The sequence below is a fragment of the Vulpes lagopus genome, chromosome 23, assembly GCF_018345385.1.
Source record: "Vulpes lagopus strain Blue_001 chromosome 23, ASM1834538v1, whole genome shotgun sequence".
NCBI classification, from domain to species: Eukaryota; Metazoa; Chordata; class Mammalia; order Carnivora; family Canidae; genus Vulpes; species Vulpes lagopus.
The window spans coordinates 54,064,226-54,089,178 of NC_054846.1; the positions used below are offsets into that span (position 1 = coordinate 54,064,226).

At 54.6% G+C, this 24,953-nt stretch overlaps 1 protein-coding gene across 5 annotated transcripts in view; it reads right to left on the reverse strand.

Moving 5' to 3' along the window:
- TTC39A (tetratricopeptide repeat domain 39A) overlaps positions 1-13,528 on the reverse strand; it is a 35,737-nt gene extending 22,209 nt beyond the window's left edge. For 3 of the 5 annotated variants that reach the window (XM_041738200.1, XM_041738197.1, XM_041738202.1), the window contains exons 1-2: positions 12,471-12,606; positions 4,659-4,763 (exon numbers count right to left, since the gene is read on the reverse strand). In XM_041738200.1, coding sequence (XP_041594134.1) covers positions 4,659-4,763; positions 12,471-12,508 — 143 coding nt within the window. In that variant the 5' untranslated portion in view covers positions 12,509-12,606. Of the gene's footprint in view, positions 1-4,658; positions 4,764-12,470; positions 12,607-13,179; positions 13,226-13,508 lie in introns of those variants that run through there. The other 2 variants (XM_041738198.1, XM_041738199.1) reach the window with 2 other exon arrangements.
- Positions 13,529-24,953: the final 11,425 nt, after the last annotated feature.

Genomic DNA, 24,953 nt, shown 5'->3' on the forward strand with positions numbered 1-24,953 from the left:
CCCACCTCTGATAGCTTCCAGCTTTTCTGCTGCAGCTTCCTGACCTCTCTCAGCCTCACAGAATTGGAGACAGCTAGGGCCTTGCTCTGGATTGGGTTTTAGTGTAAGGCAAGGTTGTGGCTGATTTGATCTTCTATCCAGCCCACTCACGCTTTCTCTGTATCAGTAATAAGGCTGTTTTACTTTCTAATCATTTGTGTGTTCACTGGGGTAGCACTCTTAATTTCCTTCAGGAACTTTGCCTTTGCCTTCACAAGTTGGCTGTTTGGCGCAAGAGGCCTACCTTCCAGCCTATCTTGGGTTTTGATTTTAAAAGCCTTCCTCCCGGGCAGCCCCGGTGGCGCAGCCTACAGCCCAGGGCATGATCCTGGAGTCCCACGTGGGGCTCCCTGAATGGAGCCTGTTTCTCCCTCCCCCTGTGTCTCTGCCTCTCTCTCTCTCTCCTCTCTGTGTATTCTCATGAATAATAAATAAAATCTTAAAAAAAAAAAAAGCCTTCCTCACTAAGGTTGGTCATTTCTAGCTTTTGATTTAAAGAGAGAGACGTGCAACTCTTCCTCTCACTTGAACACTCAGGGGCCACAGCAGGGTATTAATTGGCCTAATTTTAATATTGTTGTCTCTCAGGGAATAGGCCCAAGGAGACTAGAAAGGGGGGAACAGCTGGTCAATGGACCAGTCAGAACGCACACATTTACTGATTAAGTTCGTTGCCTTACATGGTGGCAGCCAGAAACAATTACAATAGTAACATCAAAGATCACTGATCACAGATCACCATAACAAAAATAATACTAATAGGAAAGTTTGAGATATTGCAAGGATTACCAAAATGTGACACAAAGTGAGTAAAGGTTGGAAAAATGTTGCCAAGAGACTTGCGTGATGCAGGGTTGCCATAAACCTTTGATTTATAACAAATGCAGTATCTGTGAAGTGCAATGTGGTAAGCCCGTAGACAGGTAGAACAACTCTCCAAACCTCAGACACCCCAAGGTTAACTTACAACCCACAAGTTCTTGTTTGCTTATACAATCCTGATGCCTGAGAGTAAGAGTCCCCTCACATCTGAGGCAAACTCAGCTCTGGGACAGGATGCCCACTGGCATCCTACCTTCTAGGCCCAGACCAGCTATCAAGTTGGGGAGGGGACTGGAAGAGCCATCAGAGGGCAGGGTGTTGGGACTTGGGACTCCTTGGCCATGTGGAGGTCACCTGAGCCTAGTGGCCTCCAGCCCTTCCCTCCTTTACCAGCAGCATAGTAAAATAAACTAGAAGTTACTCAAAGAAGTGACAAAGACAGAAAACAAATGCCCAGGCTGGGGGGATGAGGGGTGGAACTTGATGAGCCCGTTATTCCCTGAGGGCAAAGTATGGAGAACAATGAAATGAGACACTTGCGTGCACAAGGAGGAATGTGAATGAAACTGGACCTCAACATCTTTTGTAGCTTTGATGGCTATAAATGAGGAGAGGCGGCTATTTTTTAGCAAGAATTATTTCCCCTAGACCAGTGGTTCTTAATAAAGATGGAGAGAGATTTTTCCTGTCCCCCTTCCCCCCAGCATCTGGCAATAACTTGAAAGAAAGAATTTTTGGTTGTCAAAATGGGGATGTGGGTGGGGAGTGTGCTAACACCATCTACTGTTTGGAGAGAACTCTCTTAAACTGAAAGACAAAGGAAGGATTCTTTTCTGGAATGGGACAGGGGCTAAGATAAGGAAGGAGCAGCTTCACTGCCTTAAGCATGAAGTTAAAAGGTAGTCTCATGGGAAGACTGGTGTCTTGGTACTGCCTCCTTAGGGGCAAGCATTTCCTCTCTGCCGCCCCGACCCCCACCCCCAGTTGTGGGACTCCTGGTAGAGTGCCCTCTTGAGGTCAGGGAGGGTGAGGCAGACCCTCAATACAAGGGGACAAGGAGGCTGTGAGGAGAGGGCGTGCAAGAGTCCAGAGAGATGGCAGGGAGGGGTCTGCTTAGTTATAGGTAATGACCAGAAGGGAAGTGGAGCCGAGGAGTCTTCCAAAAATACTTGGAGGGGAACCCAGATGTTCAGGGATGGAACAGGGTGGAGCATGGCCTACCTCACTCTTGCTGCAGAGCTGCCCCGGCCCCACCTCAAACCCAGACCCCCTAAGAGGCTGGGGATGAGGTTTCAGGCCTGCTGCAGAGGGATCATCATAAGACTCATGCTGGAATCCACACCATCCCCCAGAGGCTGGGCCACTGACCCCAGACAGGAGAAATTGAACAGGTCAGGCTTGGGAACTTGGGGAAAGCAGTTCCCCTGACTCAGCATTTGCTTTCCTGGGGAACCTGAAGGAACCAGATGAGGCAGAGGACAACCACAACCTAGAACTAAAAAGAAGGGGTTAGGCAAGTAGGCACCAGACATGATTAGCCTCTTGGCCCCTCACCCCTATCCCAATCCCAGAATTCAGGCAGCCAGAGGTTCTGTGACCATGGTGAGGAACAGAGGAATATTCCTTGGAGAAGCTGACATCTGGAGACAGGTCATCCAAAAGCCAATCCCACCAATTACAAGGCCAAGCATCCAGGTGCCTCCCTTCTGCTCATTCTGTCCCTAAGCAGGTTCCTCTGTGCCACCTTTCTTGCCCACCTCCCCCCACATCCAGAAACCAAACCCATCAACTACAAGACCGAGAACTTGCTCTTAAATATAACCAGACAACCAGGGGCCATCAGGCACTGGAGGAAAGCCCCCACCAGAAGATCCCCCCATTACACAGAAGAAGGGAACCTGGAGAAAGCCAAGAGTAATGGAGAAAAAATGTTTAAGAGACCACATCCTGTGATAATAACAGATATTTACTAGCGTGCTTACTGTATGCCAGGCCCTATCCAGGCCATATTTCAAAAGTAGACATAAAGAACAGGGTACATCCATAAGCCAAAAATAAGATGTTTTAGGGATAAGAAGAACATTCAGAGAACAAGGAGCATGAGGAAATTAATCATATGATCACAGAGGAAAAGAAAATAGAAGGATCTCTTCTAACTCAATAGAAGGATTTCATGATAAGGTTGAAGAAATTTCCCCCAAATAAGAGAAAACAAAAAGAGAAAGAAATGCAAAATTGGAGGTAAGTCAGGAGGCTTAGAAGAGGACTGATCCAGGAGGTCCAGTGTTTGACTTAAAGAAAACCTGGGAAAGGGAGACAGAACATGGAAGGGTCATGCAAGAGAATATCCTAGAACCAAAAGGCACTCTCCAAATAAAAGACCTATATTTCAGCACATCATTGTGAAGTTTCAGATTCGTGAGAACAAAAGAAAGGATTCTAAACATTTCTAGAGAAGAAAAAATGATCACATGCAATGTTAGAAGAAAGTAGGGTTCCCATGGCTACAGTAGATGCTAGAAAACAGGGATGCAATGCCTTTGAAATTCTGAGGGGGGAAAATTACATTTATGCAACTCCTTCCTTGGAAGTTTCTGGAGGACATGCTTTGGTAAAATAAGAGAGGATGCCAGAAAAAACCCAGGTCAAGGAAAAAAGAGAGAAGGAAAGGGAGTTCCAGGAGACAGAAGGGAGGTGGCCGGTAGACACATCCGTCTTCCAGAGGACAGGTTTCCAGGAAAAAGGTTATAAAGACTTCAGGATAAATGTATATAGCACATTAGGCAAAAGAAGACAATTATTAACTCCAGAAAGGGAATGTAGTCTACAATGTGTGACTTGTCTTTGCAATGAGCATCAGTTATCTAATTATAACAACGTAAATGTTACTGATTTAGCCAGATACTGTGATACAATCGTGAGAGGAGGATGAAGGAAGGGAAGTAGGGCAGGGGGATAAGAAAGCTAAATTCTTGTCTACCAGTAGATGTTTAAAAGTAAAAGGTGGGGATCTCTGGGTGGCTCAGCGGTTTAGCGCCTGCCTTTGGCCCAGGGCATGATCCTGGAGACCCGGGATCGAGTCCCACTTCGGGCCCCCTGCATGGAGCTGCTTCTCCCTCTGCCTGTGTCTCTGCCTCTCTCTCTCTCTCTCTGTGTCTCTCATGAATAAATAAATAAAGTCTTTAAAAAATAAATAAATAAAAGTAAAAGGTTAAAAAAAAATAAAAAGAATTTTGTGGTGTATGAATTCTATTTCATATTGCCTTTAAAAAACAAAAAAAATGATAAAGGAAGAGCGGTATAAGAATATTATTTAGAAATAAGGCAGTAAACACTGGAAGCAATGGCTAAATGACTAACCAACACTACTACCCTAAAGGGCTTGAGTAAAGGCAATTCAAATCTTTAGTCTTTTGGGGAAAAATGAGGAAAAGCAGCTGTGTTAGAGCTGACGGGGGAGAAACCCCAACGGATTCAGTGGGAACAAGAAATCAAAGTAGAAGAGGCCACAAGAGCCTAAAAGGAAGGAAGTCACAGTGACCTCGGGGAGGGCCTGGCTGCCCAGGACTATAGAGTGGGGAGCCTGGGCCCCTGCTTTTATGGGACTCTCAGGGGTCACGGCGACCCAGGAGGCTGAGGGCAGTCAGTTACACGGGGTTCCTCTTACACAAGACCTCTGGTTCTCCATGACCAGACACCCCCATCCCGACACTAAACGTGGGCTCCCAAGTGTGCGTATGTGTGCAGTGAACACACACACGCCCCAGGCCCCACCTCAACCTGGGCTTAAGCCTCACCTGGGCTTGAGGTAGCTGAGTGCTTCCGAGAACTGGTTGGTGAGGAAGAGGTCCAGGGCGATCATGCACTGGTCCAGGGCCTCATGGAGGCTGCTCACAGAAGTCCTGCCGGGAGAGACGCACAGTGACCAGGAGACCTCATGACCCGCTCGGGGCTGGGACAGAGCCCCACAGGGCCCAGGCAGCCTCCCTGTGGGCCATGGGGGCTTGTCACGAGCTTGTCCAGGCTGTACTGGGTCACAAAGACAATTTGGCCCCCCTCTCAATGTTCCTAAAGGTGGGAGGAGAGTAGAATGGGGGTGTCATCTGAGATCTGGGGGAGAGGGCTGGGGGGGAGCAGAGGATGGAGGGCGAGGAAGTCTCAGGAACAAACTGATCTTACCTCTCACAAGGATAAAGGGAGTCTTTATGGCCTTTCTGACCCATCGGGCTTCTCTGCCCCCCCCCAGGGGGGCACAGCCCACCCACTAAATCCCACTTCAGTCCTTTTCCTCCTCCTGCTTCTCCAGGACTTCTCCTGCCCTCCTCTGGCTTGCACTCTAGAACCCCAGAAACCCTGTCACAATGGACTGTAGCGTGCAGCAGAGCCATAAGGGCTGTCCAGGGCCCTTCCTCAACAGTCCCCTTCCCAACAGCACTTCCAGTGCACCTGACCCTTATGCCTTAGCACCCTCACGTTCACACACACACACACATACTCACACACACAATTTTTTATTTTTACTTTTGCTTATTTTGGGCTTATTGCCTGTCCCCCTCCACTAAACAGGAGCTTCCTGAGGGCAGGAATCCCTGTTTTGTTCCCTGCTGTATCCCCAGCATCTAGGATCTGGTACAAAGTGGGCTTTTGATAAGCATCTGTTAAGTGAATGGAAAAAAAAAAAAATGACTGAAGGAGGAGTCTCAGGTTGGGAGAACAAATCCCTGACCTTTATAGGTCTCAGCTTCCCCATCTGAAAAACTAATCTTTTAAGTTAGGAGACCCCAAAAGTCCTTTCCCCATCTGAAAAACTTAATCTTTTAAGTTAGGAGACCCCAAAAGTCCTATCTTGAGGATGGTCTCGAGGATGTCTCTTCTCTTTTGAGTGAGAGAAGGTTCCAAAAGGGGCCTTGACGACCTCACTGGAAGGAGTCCCTTTCCCCCAAACAGTTAAGAGAGAGTCCCTCTCCACCAGGTCAAGGTCTGCACATCCCTTCAGGCCAGCTCTAATGTGTCCTCTGTGACGCAGCAGCGCATCTTCCCGGCAGATCGAAACCAGTGTAGTGTTCAAAATCGCACTCTTGTTCCTTCTCCCCCAGTCTTCGCCATCTTAATGAATGACACCCCTCTGCCCAGTTTGTCAGGCTAGAAGTCTGGCAGTCAGCCATGCTCCCTGCCTCTCCAGGCCTCCCCGGCCAAGCCTCACCGAGCCCGAGCGGCTGGGCCTCCTGGGCACCTCTCAACCCTGGCTCTTCTGTGCCCAGCAAGCCCAAGGGCCGGCCGCCATCACCCTCACCCTGGGTCAATGGAAGATGCCCCTCCTGCTCTTGCCCCTTCTACCCCTCCTGTCTCTCTCTCTCTCTCTGTTGGACTATTTTGCTATTTCAAGTCTCTTCCCTCTCTTTGTTGCCATCTCTTTCACCCTGTTAGATTCTGAGTAATTTCTTCGGGTCTTCCATTCCACGAATTCTCTGGAGGCGTGTCTGATCTGCCTCTCTTCCCGTCTACTGAGTTTTTAATTTTAAGGATCATATTTTGCATTTTCAGAAATTCCACTTGCTTCCTTTTGAAATCGTCTTGGTTGTTTTGGGGCAGCATTTTGTTCCCTGCTTATTTGTTTCAAGTCCATCTTTGATTTTCTTTACATGTTTTTAAGATACTTCTATCCTAGATCCCATAATTCTAGCATCTAAGACTCTCAGAGAAACAAATCCTGTTGTTTCTTAATTTGGGGATCTACTGCTCACAATGACTTCTTTCCTTGTGTGTTTTGTAATTTTACCATGAGCTCCTTTTTGGCTGATCCCAAAGGCATCTTAGGAGAAGGACTGTTTCTCCAGAGCGGATTTTCCTTTACTTTGGCCAGATTCCCTGGGGCACTACCATTCCATGATACTTAAGTTACTCTTTTAGGTTAGTATTTCCAGGACCACAAAGGGAATATGTCTTCAAACCCAAAATTTGTGTGACAGCAGATTCATATTTATAATTTTCTCTACCAGACCTGTCATCCCCCTTTGTGGGAGGGTGGCTATTTCTTTCTGGTCAATGACCCTATTCACTCAGGAGGAAGCCCCTTGAAGGTCCTAGATTCACGTGGTGGTGGCAGGGGGGCTAGGTTTCAACTCCTCACACTGCCCCTGGGTAGGCCCAAGTCCTTACTTCTCATGCCTTGAGTGGTCATTAAAACTCAAGGTTCTGGATTTCTGGAATTTGTCAATACCTTCACATTGCTGTGGCTTCATGTCACTTACCAGCCTGATTTCAGCTTCCTTTTTATTCTTGGCTTGAGAGGATTTCTGTTCAGGAATGTATTTTAAAGGATGTCTAGAGTAACCCATCAGCCTCTAAGTGGTTTTTATAAGGGAGAATGTTGGAAGCTTTATTCCCTCTAACCCATCCTTCTCATAACAGCCAAAGTTTTCTGTTTAAAACCCAAATTTGAGGGGGATCCCTGGGTGGCTTGGCGGTTTAGCATCGCCTTCAGCCCAGGGCATGATCCTGGAGTCCCAGGATCAAGTCCCGCATCGGGCTCCCTGCATGGAGCCTGCTTCTCCCTCTGCCTGTGTCTCTGCCTCTCTCTCTTTCTGTGTCTCTTGTGAATAAATAAATAAAATCTTAAAAAAAAACCAAAAAAAAACAAATTTGGCCATGTCACTTCTGAACTCGAAGTCCTCCACTGGCTTCCCATGACTCTAGGATAAAGACTGAGTTTCTTTCCTGAAAAGGCCCCACCAGACACAGCCCCCGCCCCTTTCTTCCTGAGACGGGCACAGTAGCCTCCTCGGTGCGCACGGCTTAGCCCAGTGCCTGGTGTTCAGTCCACTCGTGTTAGATGAATCCAGGAAGAGGCAGCGGGCACCTGCCACTCTGGGTGTTCAACTGGTCCTCTCTCCTTGAGCGCTCACAAAGCCTGTGAGGTAGGATTGTTACCCCGACTCTAGACGAGCCACAGAGGACAGGTGACGAGGCCAGGTGTGGGTTCTAACCAAGTGTCTGCCTGAGCCAGTGCTCACCCGTCAGTCCCAGGAAGTCAAGCCCACGGTCCTGGCTTATGACCACCTCTGAACAGCTCCGGAGCCGAGAGCCTGCCTCCCACTCCTGCATACACCTCACCACCACCACCACCACCTCCCATCAAGAAAGAGCTTCCGTCCACTTCCTCTACATGGAGAGCTACACAGACATACAGCACAGAGGTGCATTCCCTCCCTGGCAGCTCCAGCACCTCCTCTGCTTCACTGTAGTGAGGGGGCCCTGACGTGACCTCTCCAGACTGGGAGCTGCTTTGGGGCAGCCCCGGGCCGGCTTTCCTCCTACAAATGCCCAGGAGTCTCTGGTTCTGGTCCAGACCTGGCCCTGCCCTTGAAGAGTTCACGGTCTACAGAAGTGACAGCTGCAGACAGAGGCAGTGACAGCCAGAGTTATCAAGGCAGCGATCATGGGGCTCACTGAAGGCTGTAAGGAGGCCCACAAGTGGAGACGGGCACTCGAGGAAGCTTTCTGGAAAAGATGGCACTGAACCGAGGACAAGATGGAGAAAGAAGCCCAAGAAGGGGAAAAAGCTGAGCAAAGAGCTAGAGTCATGATACCATCGTGACAAGGAGGCTCTCTGGAAGGCCTGCGAAAGGGGGGGGGGGTGTCCCGGCTGACTGGGATGCTCAGGAAGGCTCAGGACGAAGGCTCAGGACGTTGGCCCCATTTGACTTAATGATGGCATCAATAAGCACCCTTTCACCACTGCCGCCCCGAGGTATACTTCAAGTTCTCCACTGATGCCTGCCTTATTTCCCTCAGTCCTCCCACCAGCCCAGAGGCAGGCGTGCTTATCTGCACCCGCCAGATGAGGAGATAAAGACGGTGAAGGCAGGAGCCTCATCTTCTCCACCCAGGAAGCTGGGGAGAAGACAGAAATGCTTTCTAAAAAGGCAACCTCGGGGATCCCTGGGTGGCGCAGCGGTTTGGCGCCTGCCTTTGGCCCAGGGCGTGATCCTGGAGACCCGGGATCGAATCCCACATCGGGCTCCTGGTGCATGGAGCCTGCTTCTCCCTCTGCCTGTGTCTCTGCCTCTCTCTCTCTCTCTCTGTGACTATCATAAAATAAAATAAAAAAAATAATAATAAAAAAATAAAAAGGCAACCTCCCCAGACCTTTCTCTTCCCTCAGCTGACTGAGGTCCCCACATCTCTGCAGGCTGTCCCATGTCTTCAAGGCCTTTCTGCTCCAAGCCACATTCCTGAGCTCCTGAGGGGAGCTTTCCCACTGTACCTTGGAGAATGCAAGGCACAGGGGTGCCGCTGCTGGATGGAGCATGGAGCATGGAGCAGGGCCGGTGCCCAAGGCTTTGGCATCCTGGTGGGGGAGGGTTGAGGCTGGAGTGAGAAGGGAGCTGGAGGTGGGGAGGGGGTGTCAGGCGGCCTGGCATTACACCACTCCCTCTCCCCCTGCCCCTTCCCGGCTTAAGTCTGCCTGGAAGCTGCCACCCTGACACCTGAAGCACAGAGCTGGATGGAGCAGGGGACCTCTCCCTCCCTACTGGGGCAAGAGGCAGTGCAAAGAAGTCACTCAGGGAGCCAACTGCAGCCAGAGTTGGCTTTTCTTCCCTGCTTCACCATTCAGGACTTAGTCAAGGGCGTGGGGGGGAGCCGTCCATGGGGACCTATCGCAAAGTGAAGTCTCTAAACTGCACATGTGACTGTGACTCTCCTCCCAGAGAACCAGTTCGCTGTGAATAAAGTCAGTATGATGTGACAGGGCCTCGAGCAGCGTGGCCTTCAAGAGTTTTGAAAGCATGTAACCCTGGTCTCAGACTTCAGCTCAGCAATTACTTGTTAGAGAAACTTGGGAGGGTTCTTTAAACTCTATGAGCTTTAGGGTCCTCATCAATAAAATGAGAAGGGCAGTCCCTACCTCTGGGGGTTGTTGAGAAGAATGACTGGACCATGTAGAGCCCAGGAAGAAGTACTGGGGAAAGGTCAGCCATTGCTACTTATTTTTCTACCAGTCTGTGTTTCCATCATGTCTGGAGCAACACTGCTTTCATAGAAAAACTAAATAACTTTAAAACATTGAACATACATATCCCATGACCCACCAATTCCACTCCCATGGGGCAACTGGGAAGAAAACTCACATATGCACAAAGGATGACCTTATGAGAATAGTTACTGTTTGAACAGCAAGCCTCTGGGAACCACCTCAATGTTCATCAAGAAGGCCAGAAGCCACCGGTGGCTTAGCAGTTTAGTGCCGCCTTCAGCCCAGGGTGTGATCCTAGAGATCCGGGATCGAATCCCACGTCAGGGTCCCTGCATGGAGCCTGCTTCTCTCTCTCTCTCTCTCTCTCTCTCTCATCTCTGTGTCTCTAATAAATAAAAAAATCTTAAAAAAAAAAAAAAGAAGGCCAGTAAATAAATAAACGGGGGACTCTACATCAGGGGCACATCTTACATCAAATAAAGTGGGGACCAGAGCTGTAAGGATCAAGAAGGCTACATCTCAGAAACCTGAAGCTCGGTGAGAAAAAGCAAACTGCGAAATGATTCATGCTGTACGACTCTGTTTATATAAAAATTTTAAAGTGAGAACAAGCTACATTTTTTTAGACTTTTACACACTCCGCAAAAGAATAAAACCAAGAATGACAAAGAGCAATAATATTGTAATAGTGTTGCCAGATGACATATGGCAGCTACACTTGGGAGCACAGCTTAACATAGAGAAGTTGAACCACTATGCTGTACACTTGAACCTAAGGTAACTGTTGTGTGTCAACTAGACTCAAATAAAAACATTTTTTAATTAAAATGCAAATGGCAAGATCACAATTCAGGATGGCGATTCTCTCTGGAGAGGGATGAGGGGAGGGTCTGCACAGGCTCCAAAAGTCTCTTTAATTTATTTTTTAACATAAAGAAGAATATGAAATAAGTGGACACAAGATTAACATTTGAAAAAGCTGGGCATGGAGTTCATTTTATTATTTGCTATATTTTCCTGAAGGCTTAAAATATTTCATAATTTTTAAAATGGTGGAGATTTAAAGTCTGGTTTGTTTATCATGGACCCTCATATCCTGGGCTGGGCCCAGAGCAGGCCTTGGGAGTGTTCACTGAGTGACTGAATGAGTGTCTATGGTGAAGGTGGAACTGCTTTGACTCTCCTCTGCTCAGACCCCACCAGGATGGCACTGACCAGGGACAGATGGACCTGTGTGGCATCAAAGAAGAGGGGGGCCTGAAAGGCATGCGGTGGGAGGAGGGATGGTCCTAGGAGAAAGGTCCAGCAGTGCTAGAAGACTGAGCTCACTGCCCCGGAGGCCCATGGAGGAGCCAGAGGGGCCTGGAGTTGTAGAGAAGACTCAGGCCTGGAGTTGTAGAGAAGACTCAGAGCGTGCAAAGAAGAGGGATGGATGAGGCTTTCTAGCCTGGGAATTAGGATTCTTTGCTAGGTGCCCTGTTCCTGCCTGCCTTCTCTCCTGGAAGCTTCTTTCCTGGGCCCAATGGGGTGGTGCTTAGTCAGGGCTGGGCAGAAGGGACCTAAGCAGGCTCCGGATTTACAGACTTCAGCTCAGAGCAGGAAGGGAGCAGCCAGGCCTGGCCTCCCTGTGTTTTCCAAAGGAGGGACCAGAAGTCTAGGGAGGATAAAGGATATGGCCAAAACCACACAACAAACAGGGCAAAACTCACCAGGCGACCCTCCCTTGGGCCAGAGGGTCCCTCAGTGACCCAATTCTAAGCCTTCACCCAGGATGCCCGCCCAGGCCCAGTGGAGGCCTCCACCCAGGGTGGCACCCTGGCAGTCCTGGCTCACGTGCCCGCCCTGAGGCCCTTGGCAAACATTGTCCCTGGTGGTGAGGCCCCAGGTAGGGCGGACACCTGCAGCTCACCTGAGCAGGGAAAGGGCTGGCACTGCTACGGGGCAGCGTAGGGATTCTCCAGGGCTGGGGGGGGGGGGGGGCAGGAGGGCCATATGGGCGAGACAACACCCACCTTTACCACCACTTCCTGCTGCGCCCACTGGGCACAGCTGATCCTATCTCAGCCTCTTAACTCCTTCAGACCCCGGAAGAGGAGGCGGCACGGCCCCCGGGGGGGAGGGGGGCTCTGGGGTCAGGGAGCGGGTCCTCACCCCGGCCCGGGTAAGGAAAGGAAAGGCAAGTCACCACGGAGGAGCCGTGCCTCCGTTTCCCCGCCTGTGACAGGGGAATCACCGGGCCCACCCACAGGTGCACACGCCACGCGGGGAGGGCGGCGGCTCTGACGTGGCCGCTACTACAGCTCCGTGAGAAAGTTGGGACCCGGGGGGAGTGACCGCCCCAGGCCCCGGCGCCCCCGCTGCCGCGGCGGCCCGGAGGGGAGGGGGGGGAGGGGGCCGGAGCCGCAGTGCGGCCGGAGGCGCCGGGGAGGCCTGGCCCGAACCCCCACCCCCCTCCCCCGGGCCCGCACCCCGCACCTCCCCTCCCCGGCCCCGCACCCCCACCCCCCTCCCCCGGGCCCGCACCCCCTCCCCGGGCCGCGCACCCCGCACCTCCCCTCCCCGGCCCCGCACCCCCACCCCCCTCCCTGGCCCAGCACCCCGCTCCCCGCGCCCCCGCATCCCGCGCACTTACCCCGCGGGCAGGGGGTCCTCCGCGCCGGGCGAGCTCATCGCGGGGGGAGGGGGAAGCGCGCCCCTGCCGCTCGTCAGCCGCGGCCCAGGTGCTGCCGGAACCCCGAGCCGGGCGCTGGGCGGGGGAGGGGAGGGAGGCGGGGGAGGGGGGAGGGCAGGGGAGGGGCGCGCCGGGCGGGGAGGCCGGGGGTGGGTGGGGTGCTCCGGGCGGGGGAGAGGAGGGGAGGGCAGGGGAGGGGCGCGCCGGGCGGGGAGGCGGGGGGGGGGGTTCGGGGTGGAGGGGAGGGGGAGGAGGGCAGGGGCGCGCTGGGCGGGGGAGGGCGGGGCCGCGGGGTGGGCGGGGCCGCGGAGGGCGGGGCGCCCGGGCGGGTGGGGGGGGCGGGCCTCGGCAGGCGCCCCCAGCCCTCGGCTCTCCCCGCGCGGCGCGGGCCGCAGCGGCTCTGCCCTCCAAGCCCCCTGCGCGGCGAGGAGGTTCCTAGAGCTGGGTCCGCGGTGGCCCCGCCCCTTCTCAGTGCCCCCCGCGGCCCCGGGCCACGCTCGCCCCCCCGCCCCCGAGCTGCCATTTCACAGACTGGGCAGGTGAGGCGCGGATGGACGCTACCGGCCCGAGTGCCCTCCCCTCACAAGGGCGGGCGTGGCCGTGCCCCCCCCGTGTGTCCCCCGCGCCACGCCCCTGGGCCCCGGGGCGCCGTCCGGCCGGCAGAGCCCACCTGGCCTCCGGGAAGGCGCCGTCGGGCGGCGCAGAGGGAAGCGGCCGCCACCTCCAGGCCCGCTGCCGCGGACCGTGACTCATCAAGCACGTGGCCGCCCTCGGGAGCGTCCCCGCAGCCGGCGGGGAGGAGGGCGGCGGGCGGGCAAGGCGGCGCGGGGTCCTCCGGGGACCCCACGGTCGGGCCCCCGCGGTCGGGCCGCCCCCCCACGGCCCCCCCACGTCAGCGCCCAAGGCCGCCGGGGGCCACACGCAGGCCGGGGTGAGCGCCGCGACCGCCCGCACGCCGCGGAGAGCCGCGGAGGGCTTCCCGGAGAAGGCGGCGCTGACCTGAGCAGCGGTGGGTGTGGGTCCCTGATGGGAGAGCAGCAGGCCCCACGTCAGCTGGCCTCGGGGAGCCGCCGAGGAGACCCGCAGGCGGTGCAGGGGAGCCCCGAATGAGGCTGGGCGCCTCTCAAGTCCCCGGGCACTCCCACATACTCGCCCTCCGCCTGGGACACACCTTCCTCCCTTGTCACTTACCATTCACCCATGTAATCAGGGTTCTATCCAGAAGCTTACAATCGGAAGCCTTCTTTTTCCAAAAAAGAATACAAATCTACCAATATAAAAGTGCCAGAGTGCCGCAGGCCCCGCGGGCCCCGGGGGCAGCGCGGCTACCTACAGGTAGACCCTTACTGGATGTGGCCTGTATTCAGAGCCTGACCTATGCCAACTACTCACCCTGCAGGGTTCCATTCAGATGCCGCCTCTTCCAGAAAGCCCTCCCTCCCTGGCTGGGTCAGGGGCTTCCTGGACACACACGGACCCCGACCTACCCTCGTCACCCTAGGCCGACGCCATCCACGTGTGATGGTGGTGGAGTGAGTGTGTACGTGATTGTCTCTGCCCACAGGCTGGGAGCTCTCGGGGTCGGGCCTGGTCAGACATCTCTGTTTCTGATTGATCGCCAGACTCCCACACTTGACCTAGCACTTACCGTTTCCCTCCGAGGTCATGATTATAATGATGACTGATATCCACTGAAGGCTTATTACAGACAAACATGGCAAGTGTAGGCCATGGACTATCTCATTTAATGCTCGCTTTTAACTACCTCTCCGAGCCTCAGTTTCCTCATCAGTAAAATGGAAATCCTGCCAGCCTCAAAGGATTAAGAATTCCTGTGACTGAAATGCCCAGCATAGCAGCTAGCACGTGGCACAGTGCTGTGCAGTGCTGGTGACGTAGGTGCTATTATTCTCCCCTTTTATACTGAAAACTGAAGCTCAGCAAGGTAAGCGACCCAGCTGCCCCTGGAGCCAGAACTGTCCCCACACAGCAGTGGCAATGATGCTGGCACCACTCACCTGATGAGTCAGAGCAGCAGAGTGGTCCACCCTTCAGGAAGGCGCCACCCAGGCAGCTCCCAGCCCCCAGGAGCTCTGGCCCCAGCCTGACACCAGGGAGCCTTGGGAGTCACCATTATTTCTGCCTCCTGACCCAGGTGACTTGGCTCAAGTCACCCGCGCATTTCCACTGCAAGCTGATAGCCAGGTTGTGGGGACCAGGAGACCATCCTGCGTCCGGGGTTCCTTCCTCCTCTGCTAGAGGAGCTTCCTGGTGCCTTGTGCCTGGGAGTGGCCAGGCCTGCTTCCTCTCATCCTCTCCCCAACCTGCAAGCACAAATCGCTGGGCTCACCACACCCGATGGCCCTGAGAACCTCCCTGGGCTACTTTGACTTGTACGGTCTCTCAGCTTAGCAAGGCCCTCAAGAAATATCTGGTTAGTGAAACCTCTTCAGGGTGGTCCTAAAAGCTCCACAGTGGCTTTATCTCCCATCCGACAGCTTAGAAAACTGAGGCTTGGACCAAGTGTGACTTGGACTCAGGTCTTGACTTCTTATCCTATGGGAAAAGTGTCTGGAAAAGGGGGGTGGGTCACAGAAATGGGGGCGTGAGCATGTGAAAAGTGATGTCATTGTTGTAGAAAGAGCTTAGGTTGTGGAGCATGCTCTGCCTTTACCTCGCTGACCCTGTCTTCCCATCTGTAAACCTGGGGTAACAGTGCCGGCCTCCCAGGGATGCTGTAAGGCTGACTGAGCATTACCCGGGGTGCCCCTTCCCCCTGCACCCCTTCCGTCCCCCTGGGTCTTTCCCTGGCAGGAGGCCCCTCCCCCACCCACTAGCTCTCTCTACCAGCCCAGAACTAGGCAGCTGGCCCCAGAGACCCCCACCCCCCCCACCAAGCCAGCTGGGCTGCAGACTGTACAGTGAATTTTCTTAAAGTGGGTGAGCCCCATCCAGCAGATTGCAGGCTTGGGCAGGTTAATAATTCACAATCAACAGGCCCATCAACAAAGGGCCCTTGAACAGGCCTGTGACAGTCACAGTTCTGAAATATTCCATGGCAGGGGCTCTTAGGGAAGACCTAGGCCTACTTGTTGGGCCAGCCTCCTCCCTCCCCCTGAACTCTGACCCCCACTAGTTGTGGAACCTTGGGCAAGTTACTGCCTCACTCTGGCCCTTAGTTCTTCCTCCCCATAAAAGGGGGAGAGAACCTGGTCCAGGAGCTCAAGGCCCTTCCTTACTCCGAAGGTTCCTTACTTGGTTCTGGGATCTGAGCTCTTCTACCAAAGCCTGGTCTCCCAGAGCTGCTGAGAATGGATCTAAGGAGGGAGCCCCAGTCAGGCACAAGAGACCAAGAACACTCCTGATTGAATGAAAGAGGCAGAGCTCTAGTGAGGTGTTTCAGGCATTGAGGGGCGTCCTGTCACGGGTTAGAACTCGGGCTGCAGGGTCAGGAAGACCCGGCGGGGCTCGTGGCCCCTCCACATCCTGACTGTGCAGCCCCAAGCGAATCCCCTGATGAGCTGGAGGCAGGGCAGGCAGTGGTTCCGAGAACAGGTCAGTGCCCAGCGCTGACACCCTGGATCAGTGACTTCAGCTCTGAGAGGGGATGACGATGGCACCAACATCACCGGGCTGTTGCAGGGATTAGATGAGGTAACGTGGGTAAAGCACGTGGCACAGGGCCCCGCCATTGGCCTTTGACCATTGGCCTTTGGTTCCCTCGCCTGTAAAGCTGGGATAACAGGACGGCTGTGGACTTTAAGTGAGTAGATGGACCATGCAAGGCTGTCCAGGGAAGAGGGACACCTCCTCAGAGGTGCGTGCAGACCTGGCCGGGGCCAGAAGGACACCCCCAGCCACCTGCCACATACCCTACAGTGGGGTGCTGCCTTCCAGGCTGCCACGGGGAGGGAAAGGGGCAGCCCGGGTGGCTCAGAGGTTTAGCGCCGCCTTCAGCCCAGGGCCTGGTCCTGGAGACCCGGGATCGAGTCCCATGTCGGGCTCCCTGCATGGGGCCTGCTTCTCCCTCTGCCTGTGTCTCTGCGCCTCTCTCTCTCTCTCTCTGTCTCTCATGAATGAATAAATAAAATCTTAAAAATAAAAAAAGAAAAACCTGAGAAAGGTGACCCAGTGACACCAAGGCAACAGATGTGTCTTAAGAAATAGTCTTTATGTATCAAGAAACAGACATAAAGATTTCTGGTACAAAGATGTTCATCAGTGTTTTCTCTGATAAGGATACAGCTGGTAACAACCCTAAATACCCACCAATAAAGATTTCAGTGAATTGCAGTAAATTTGTAGGGTAAAATATTCTGCAGATATTTAAATTATGTTTATAGAGAATTTCTTTGCCTTGCCCAAATTACTACATTGTTTCCCCGGGTAGTTTCTCTGTCCCAGCCCCTGGCCTCTTATTGTCTTCTCCACACAGAACCAGACCCATTTGATCTGATCATATCACTTGTCTGTTCAAAACCCCACACTGGCTCCCCATATTGTTCAGTGCAAAAGTTTCAGTCTTCACATGGCCTCAAGGGCCCGAATGACCTGTACCCCTATCTGTCTCTCTGACATCATCTCTCTTCACTCTTTCTCATATTCAGTCACTCTGGCCTCCTTGCTTTTTTTCCAAAAATGCCAGGCACGCTCTCACCTCAAGCCCTTTCACTTGCTATTCCTTCTGCCTGGAATGCTCCTCCTGCAGATATTCACATGATTACTCTTCCAGCAAAGAGCTTCAGATCTCAGCTCAAATGTCACCTTCCCCACGAGGCCTTCCTGACCATTCTATTTAAAATGGAACCTTTCCCCTCATACTTCCTATTCCTTTATGCTGCATTATTTTTTCCGTAGCATTTGTTATCTTACCTCCTGAATATTTTTCTTATTTATTTTCTGTCTCTACCTATTAAATTCTACACTCCACACAGGGGAGGGATTTTTTTTCCAGTTTTGTTCTCTAATATACTTGCAGTGCCCAGAACAGTGCCTGGCACCCAGTTGGCATCTACTCATTAACTGTTGCATAAATGAGTTTTCTGGAAGGTGGGAAAATATTTAAAAAGAACCCCCGGGATCCCTGGGTGGCGCAGCGGTTTAGCGCCGGCCTTTGGCCCAGGGCGCGATCCTGGAGACCCAGGATCAAATCCCACGTCGGGCTCCCAGTGCATGGAGCCTGCTTCTCCCTCTGCCTATGTCTCTGTCTCTCTCTCTCTCTCTCTGTGACTATCATAAATAAATTAATTAATTAATTAAAAAAAATAAAAATAAAAAAAATAAAAAACCCCCCCCCCCCATGTGTATGTATTTGAGAAAGCACAAGGAGGCTCCGTTTCCTCATCTGTTAGAATCAGAGACAATAAGACAATACGGGGTCAGAGTCGAGGTGGATGGAAGGTGATGATGCGTGACAAGGGGGCACAGCCAAGGGCAGAGGTCGCTGTTATCAGATCACTGGGGCAACAGGGTGGCCAGGGGTGGGAGGTAGAGGCCGGGGCCTCTTTCAGAGGGTCCAGAGAGAGGCTGGGCATGGAGGGAGCAGTAGCAGGCCAAGGAGAAGTGGGTCGCTTTGGGTGCTGAGCAGTTCACGGAACCTGTGGGGAGGTCAGCCCTGTCCGACCAGCTGGTCCTGTGCTCAGGGACGGTGCCGGGTGTGCTGTTCAGCCACACAGGTGTAAAGGAACCACCTACCCACCCATTTCCCTGGAAAGACAGCAGAGTTGCCTTCAATCTGAGACTCAGATGCTCTGTATGGGGGAGGGTACTTGCCAGGGCAAGCTCTTCGAGGGAGGGAGTAAGAGGGACCCCTGAGGCTGTGGGAGGGAACGAGTGGGGACAAACCTTATCCCATGGCAGGGGGACGCCACAAGGTATGGAGCATCTGGTCAGGGTTACCTGGATAGGGCACCGATGTCCCCCCCACTGTCCTAATATAATTGTCTTCCTGGGGTGCATGGGGGCAAATCCAGCCACTTAGTAGGGTAGGGGAAGGATTTTACCTAAATACAATAGACTTCTGAACTGCCATTTTCATCTGAACCAGGAAGAAAGGAAGTTGTGGGAAGACATACTCTGGGCCCTCCCAGCTGCGGAAGTTCTGAAGCTAGGCTCCTTCCAGGGGGGCTGACAGGCTCAGCAAGGGGCCACAGAATCCTGTAAATCTGTTGCTCATTCCCTGCTTCCTAAGGTGTTTTAAAAGATCCAGCAATTGCATCAGTGGGTATTTACCCCACAGATACAGACATAGTGAAACGCCAGGACATCTGCACCCCAATGTTTATAGCAACCATGTCCACAGTAGCCAAGCTGTGGAAGGAGCCTTGGTGTCCCCCGACAGAGAAGATGTGGTCTATATATACAGTGGAATATCACTCGGCCTTTAGAGAGGACGAACACCCACCATCTGCTTCGACGTGGATGGAATTGGAGGGTATTATGCAGAGTGAAGTAAGTCAGTAGGAAAAGGACAATCATCATATGGTTTCACTCATATGGGGAATATAAGAAATAGTGAAAGAGACTATGAGGGAAAGGAGGGGAACTGAGAGGGAAAAAATACAGAGGGAGTCAGAACATGAAAGACTCCTAATTCTGGGAAATGAACAAAGGATTGTGGAAGGGGAGGTGCACAGAGGGTTGGGGTGACTGGGTGACAGGGACTGAGGGGGGGCACTTGATAGGATGAGCACTGGGTTTAATTAAATTCAGTTTAATTTAAACTGAATTTAAATTAAATTTTTAAAAAGTTACAGACTGGTTTGGGTCAGGCTGCAGAGGAATTAGAAGAGCCTGTCCCACCCTTGGGATGGGGTGATAAAGTGAAGAGCTTCAGGGACCACTGCCCCATAAGCACCCCCCTCCTCCCAGGCCAGTGTGGTGCTGGTGCTCTGGCTGAGAATGGCTGGCAAAGTCATAACTGCAGGAAGGGGCCTCATGGGCCTAGTTCCTGGCTCCCAGGTGTCAAGAGCAATGGAAGACCCTCAGAGGGATGGGCCAGGGTGCTCCAAGTAAATCATATTTTGGGTACTTCGTGAAGCTGTGATTTTAAGTCCTGCTCATTGGCCATATTTACCTTACCTTATGACATCACACCGACCCTACAACTTCTTTGTAGGGGTCCCCCTTCTCCTTCTCTCCTGTCCAGCCCCATTGGCTGAATGGTAGGTGTCTCTTATTTGGCTCTGCCTCTCAGGGCACAGTGACTGAAGGAAAGGTCAACTAGAATATTTCCGTGAGCTTTTTCAAGCTAGCCTGGTGGAGAAGCCCCTTCCTCTTCCGGCCTGGAGGACTAATGACAATAATCAGTGACACTCCTTGGTTACACCATGTGTTAGGCACTGTCCTCAGTGCTTTGCGTAAACGGAGTCACATAATCCTCACCTCAACCCTGGGAGGCAAGTCCTAACGTCACCCTCATTTTACAGGTGAGGAAAGCAAGGTACAGAGAAATTAAATAACCCGTCCGCAGTCACACGGCCAGAAAGTCCCGGAGTCTGGGTCCAGCATCCGCCTGGGGCTCCAGGGCCCTGCTCCAGGTGGAAGCTGCTGGCCGGGGGGGCCCCCCGGAGGGGGAGCAGGGCCGCAGGCAGGCGTCAGGCCGGGAGCCCCCCCCCCCCCCCCCCCCCCCCCCCGCATCCGGAAGCTGAGTGGAGAAGCAGACCTTCCCAGGGGAAGGCCGAGCGGCTGAGGTCAGGGGTTTGGGGGTGAGTGAGGACCTGGCGGCCAGGGAGCTGCCCCTGCAGCCTGCATAACCGATTCCAGCTGACCTCACGGCAGGGCCATCCCGGGCCTCCCACCGGCACCTCTCAGACCCCGCGGCTGCTCTGGGGAGGGCAGACGCCTGGGACCTGAGGCTTCAAGATCCCAGGACCCTGTCTCATGACTCCCCAGTGCCTTCATTCGCGGAATCTGAGAATCTTCGAGGCGAACTCAGCACTGCCTTCGGGTCCAGATCCCCTCCCAAGGAAGGGACCCCAGAGCCACCCCAGGATTCCAGTCCCCAAATGTGAGACTGTCGACCTGGAGGCCCTGAGGGCTCCTGGGGCTCGGGGCAGGGATTCTGCTGGGCGGCCCGGCCCCGGCTCCGGGCTGGGCCCTCCACTCTGAGAGGCCTCCCCCGCCGCAGCCCTGCGCCCGGTCCTGTGCCCAAAGCCACGCGGCTGCCGGCGGCCTCTGCCGCTGGTGCGCCTCCCCAGGAGCCGTGAGTGGCCGGCGGCGGGAAGGGATGTCCCGCGGCAAGAGGTGCCATCATCCCCCTCTCCGGCACTGGCTGCCGCGTGCTGCCGTCTGGAACCGCAGCTCCCACCTCGGCGCCCGCACCTGAGGCCCCGCTGCTCAAGGGGGTCACCTCGGTTACCTGCGACCGCGCCAGGAGGAAGTGAACTAGTGAACTCCGGCTCCCTGAGGCCCAGCGAGGGCGCCCGTCCTAATCCAAACCGAAGCGCCTCGGCGAAGCCTTTCCTTCCTGGGGCAGCAGGTCATGGCCGCAGACCCTCTCCCGACGCCCCCCGTGGGCTGCGACCTGCTGGCCCTGCCGGCCGCCGGCCCGGGCCCATCAGGCTGAGGCGCCTCAGCCTCAGGGACCCCTCAAGTCACATTTGGACGTGAGCTCCGTCCCTCCGGGAGAGATCGACCTTACGGCCCAGCACGTTCCCGCAGCGCCGCCGCGCAGGTCCCCGAGCGCCCCCGCGCGGTGCTGCCCACCAGTGCTTGCCGGGGCCCAAGGAGCACCACGAGGCGGAGCAAAGGTGCCGAAAGCCCCCCGGGTCTGGCTCAAGGATGGGGTCAGAAAGGCCCTGTAAGGGAGGTCACCTAAGGTCGCCCCTTAAGGACGGGACTGTCGGAGCAGAGGACGGTGCCCAGGCCGGGCAGCCCGAGCAGCCTGGCCCGTGGTGCGAGCCCTGCAAGCCCTCGACCGTGGGTGAGGGCCGAGGCTGGTTACAGCGACTCTCCCCAAGAACCCTGAACTTTAATCTCCAGGCGACAGAAAGCCGTGGAAGTTTTAAAACAGAAAAATGACACGGTCTGGCTTGTGCTTTAGAAAAGGTCATCTACGGGTGCGTGGAAAGGAGCGGACTGGAGGCGCCGGGAGGGTGGGGGGCTGCTGCAGGCGTCCGCAGGGGAACCAACAGCTTTGGGAGAAAATCGCCAGGACTTGGAGATGAGGGAGGGAGGAGAGAGGGTGACTCCCAGCTCTGGGCTGGAGCAACACGGTGGATGACTGCCGCTCACCGATATGGGAACACAAGAGGAGGAACGGGTTTGGGGCGAAGATGCGAACGGTGACTGGGGCTTGCAGAGGTCGAGGAGCTCAGAGCAGAGTCGTGGGAGCGGGGAGGGCGCTCGGGCTGCTCTTCTCCAGGGACGGACGGCGGGGAACCGTCTGGAGAGGAAGGGAGTGGGGGCGTCTGGGCTCAGAGAGGTCAGGACGGCCACCCGTGCCTCCGGGGAGGCCTCTGGAGATACCGACCCTTGGGGAGGCGGGGCCTGGGGCGTGCAAGCAACGCACAGGAGCCTCGACGACCCCCGCGGACTGATTTCGGAGGAGCTCGGCCCACACGGCTCAACCCGGACCCCTCCGCCGCAGCCCCAGAGGTGCGCCACCCACGGAGGGGGGGGTGCGGAGCGGCTGAGACTGGGGTGGGGGTGGGGGTCCTGCGTCCGCAGGCCCAGCCCCGCCCCGGGCGGCGACACGCGAGCAGCGGGCACGGGGCGCAGGAACGGTACCCCGCGCTGCTCTCCCGCCGGGTGCCTGCGGTCGCTCTCCTCGGGGGCCAACCTCTCCCAGGCGGTCAGGAACGCCACGGACGCGGCCCGGGCTCTGACGGGGTCGCGGGCGGCCCCTCGCGGCGGCCCCTGCACCTGCGGGCGGGCGGGACCGGCGGCTCCTCCCCGCCGCGGCCGGGCGCCTCCCTGCCTGCCGGGGACGCCGGTGTCCCCGGAGCGGACCTGGGGTCCCAGAGCCGTCAAGACCCTCCAGTAGTCCCCAGGAGCAGCTGAGGCCCAGGAGGTCCAGGGATGGGTCCCAAGAGCTCACGGAGGGCGGGGGCAGCCCCAAGACCTCCCCCAGGCCCCTGCAGCCCCTCCTAAAGCCGGTCCTGCGCACCGAGCAGGGCTGGCGGTGTCCGCCCCCGCCCCCCCGCCCCCCCGCCCCCGTGTCCTCGGCCGGAGTTCAGAACCTGCCCGCGCCCGGAGTGGGGCCGGGGCCGCAGGAAGCAGCGCTGGGGGCAGAGGCTGCTGACAGGCAAGGCCCCGAGGCAGGAGGCTCCATAGGAGGCCCAGCCCAGGTCCGGGGGATGGAGGGATTCAGGGGTCCCTGGAGGCTTTGCTCAGTAGGGGGAGGGGTGGAGAGCGGGGCGGGGGCGCTGAGAGACCATCTCCGTCTCCTTTGGGGCTGGCTCTGTGCCTTCCCCTTTGGGGCTGGCTCTGTATCCAAGGCACTTGTGCAACACAAACCTGGAGTCTACGAAATGGTGACCGATTCTGACATTCTCGAACGTGCCAAGCCCTAAGCCAGGTGTTTGACCCAGATTCTCCTCACATTCCATCTTATGGAGTATTGGGTGAACCTGGGTGTGCTGACGTCCCCACACCCAGGCTGCTGCCCTGGGCTGCTCTGCAGGCAGGCTGGGCGCGGAGGGCAGGGGCTTCAAGGGCTTTCTGGGCAGCTTCTCTACATGCTCCTTGGCAGGCAGCAGAGAAGATAGCACCTTTCCCCTTTCCCTGCGGACTCACGTCATGGGCTGGGCAGATCAACAAGGGCCCGAGAATGCTGCCGGTCTGACCACAACGCTGGAGCTTCCAGATCTGGAAATTCCAGTTACCTGCACCTAGGGGCCCAAATCCCTCAGCCTCAGAGCCCTGTCCAGCTTGGCAGCACTGGGCACTGCTCAAAGCCAACTTCCTCCTGGGGTCACGGGCATGATACCACAGGGCCTCAGAAGCCTGGCCTCCTCCAGCCCAGAGCCCAGGCAAGACCCACCTGGATGTGAAGTCCCACGCAGCCTCTGAACCCACAGCCAACACTACTTCCTCCAGGAAGCCCTCTGGTATCTCCCCAGTGGGGGAATCTTTCCTTTTCAGAGATTACATTTGTATCTCTTTCACAGCATTTAGCACTGCACACTTTTTAATCCTTAGTTATCACTGACCAGCCTCACTTCAGATTTCTACCTGTGAATGTGTCGCATCCGTCTTCCATGGAGTCCGGCGCCCCTGCTATCCCAGTAAGGTACTCAGGGCAGAGTAAATGAAGAAGGAACTACTATTTATCCTCTTCACGTTTTCCTCCATCATCATCTTCATCTTGATCGTCACCCCATCGTTTGTCTAGAACTATGTTAGGCATTATTTTAAACTTTTCAGGTGTACCAGCTCATTTCATCCTCAGAACAATCCAATCCAGGCAGCCCCGGTGGCTCAGCGGTTTGGCGCCACCTTCAGCCCTGGGTGTGATCCTGGAGGCCCAAGATCAAGTCCCACATCAGGCTCCCTGCATGGAGCCTACTTCTGTCTCTGTCTCTCTCTCTCTCTCTCTCTGTGTGTGTGTGTGTGTCTCTCATGAATAAATAAAATCTTTAAAAAAATAAAGAACAATCCAATCCTATCCGGTATTTCCTTTCACAATTCCAATTTTTATAGTTGAGGAAATGAGGCAGAGGACTAAGTAATTTGCACAAGGTCACAAAGGCCAGAAGCAGACTGAGCAATTTACCGCAAGCAGTCACCTTCAAGTCTGTATTGTCGCCCCAGCCCAGCGTGCCTGCCAGACAAGCTCTTAGAATGCACACGGTATTTCCGAATCACTTTCCTGAAGCTTATCTTTTTTTGAATCAACCCCAAGGTAGACCGGGTGTTATTCTTCCCCTTGCTCTCCAGCCAGGCTGCCCAGTTAGAATCTGGGCTTCACCACTTGACAGATGCATGTGACCTCAGACAAGTTACTTAACCTCTCTCTGCTTCAGAGTTCTCATCTGAAATGGGAGTTACATAAAATGGGGAAAAGAAAAACCCCTAACACAAGGGTTGTTGGGAGGACTAAATGAGTGAATTCAAAACACGTGTGATAGTTTTATTCACAATCCGTGAGAAAGGAAGGGTTATCAATAAACTTTTTCTTTACATTCAGTTAGCCAACATATGGTACATCATTGGTTTCAGATTAAACTTTTTAAGGTGACTGAAGTTTATTCTCTTTAACCATGGTTACACACTTTCCCAAAATGTATTACTACCTTTTCTGTCTTCTAAACACAGACACAACAGCCCTTACTTAGCGATTACCCACCATGTCAGGTGGATACGAATGAAGACTTCGTATCCATCATCTTTAATCCTCACAACCACCATGTGAAGGAACTGTTCTCTGAGAGGTTAAGAGATGGACTCGTAGTCATACGGCAGGTAGGAAGGCCAGAATTTAGATGCATGTTCATAAGACTC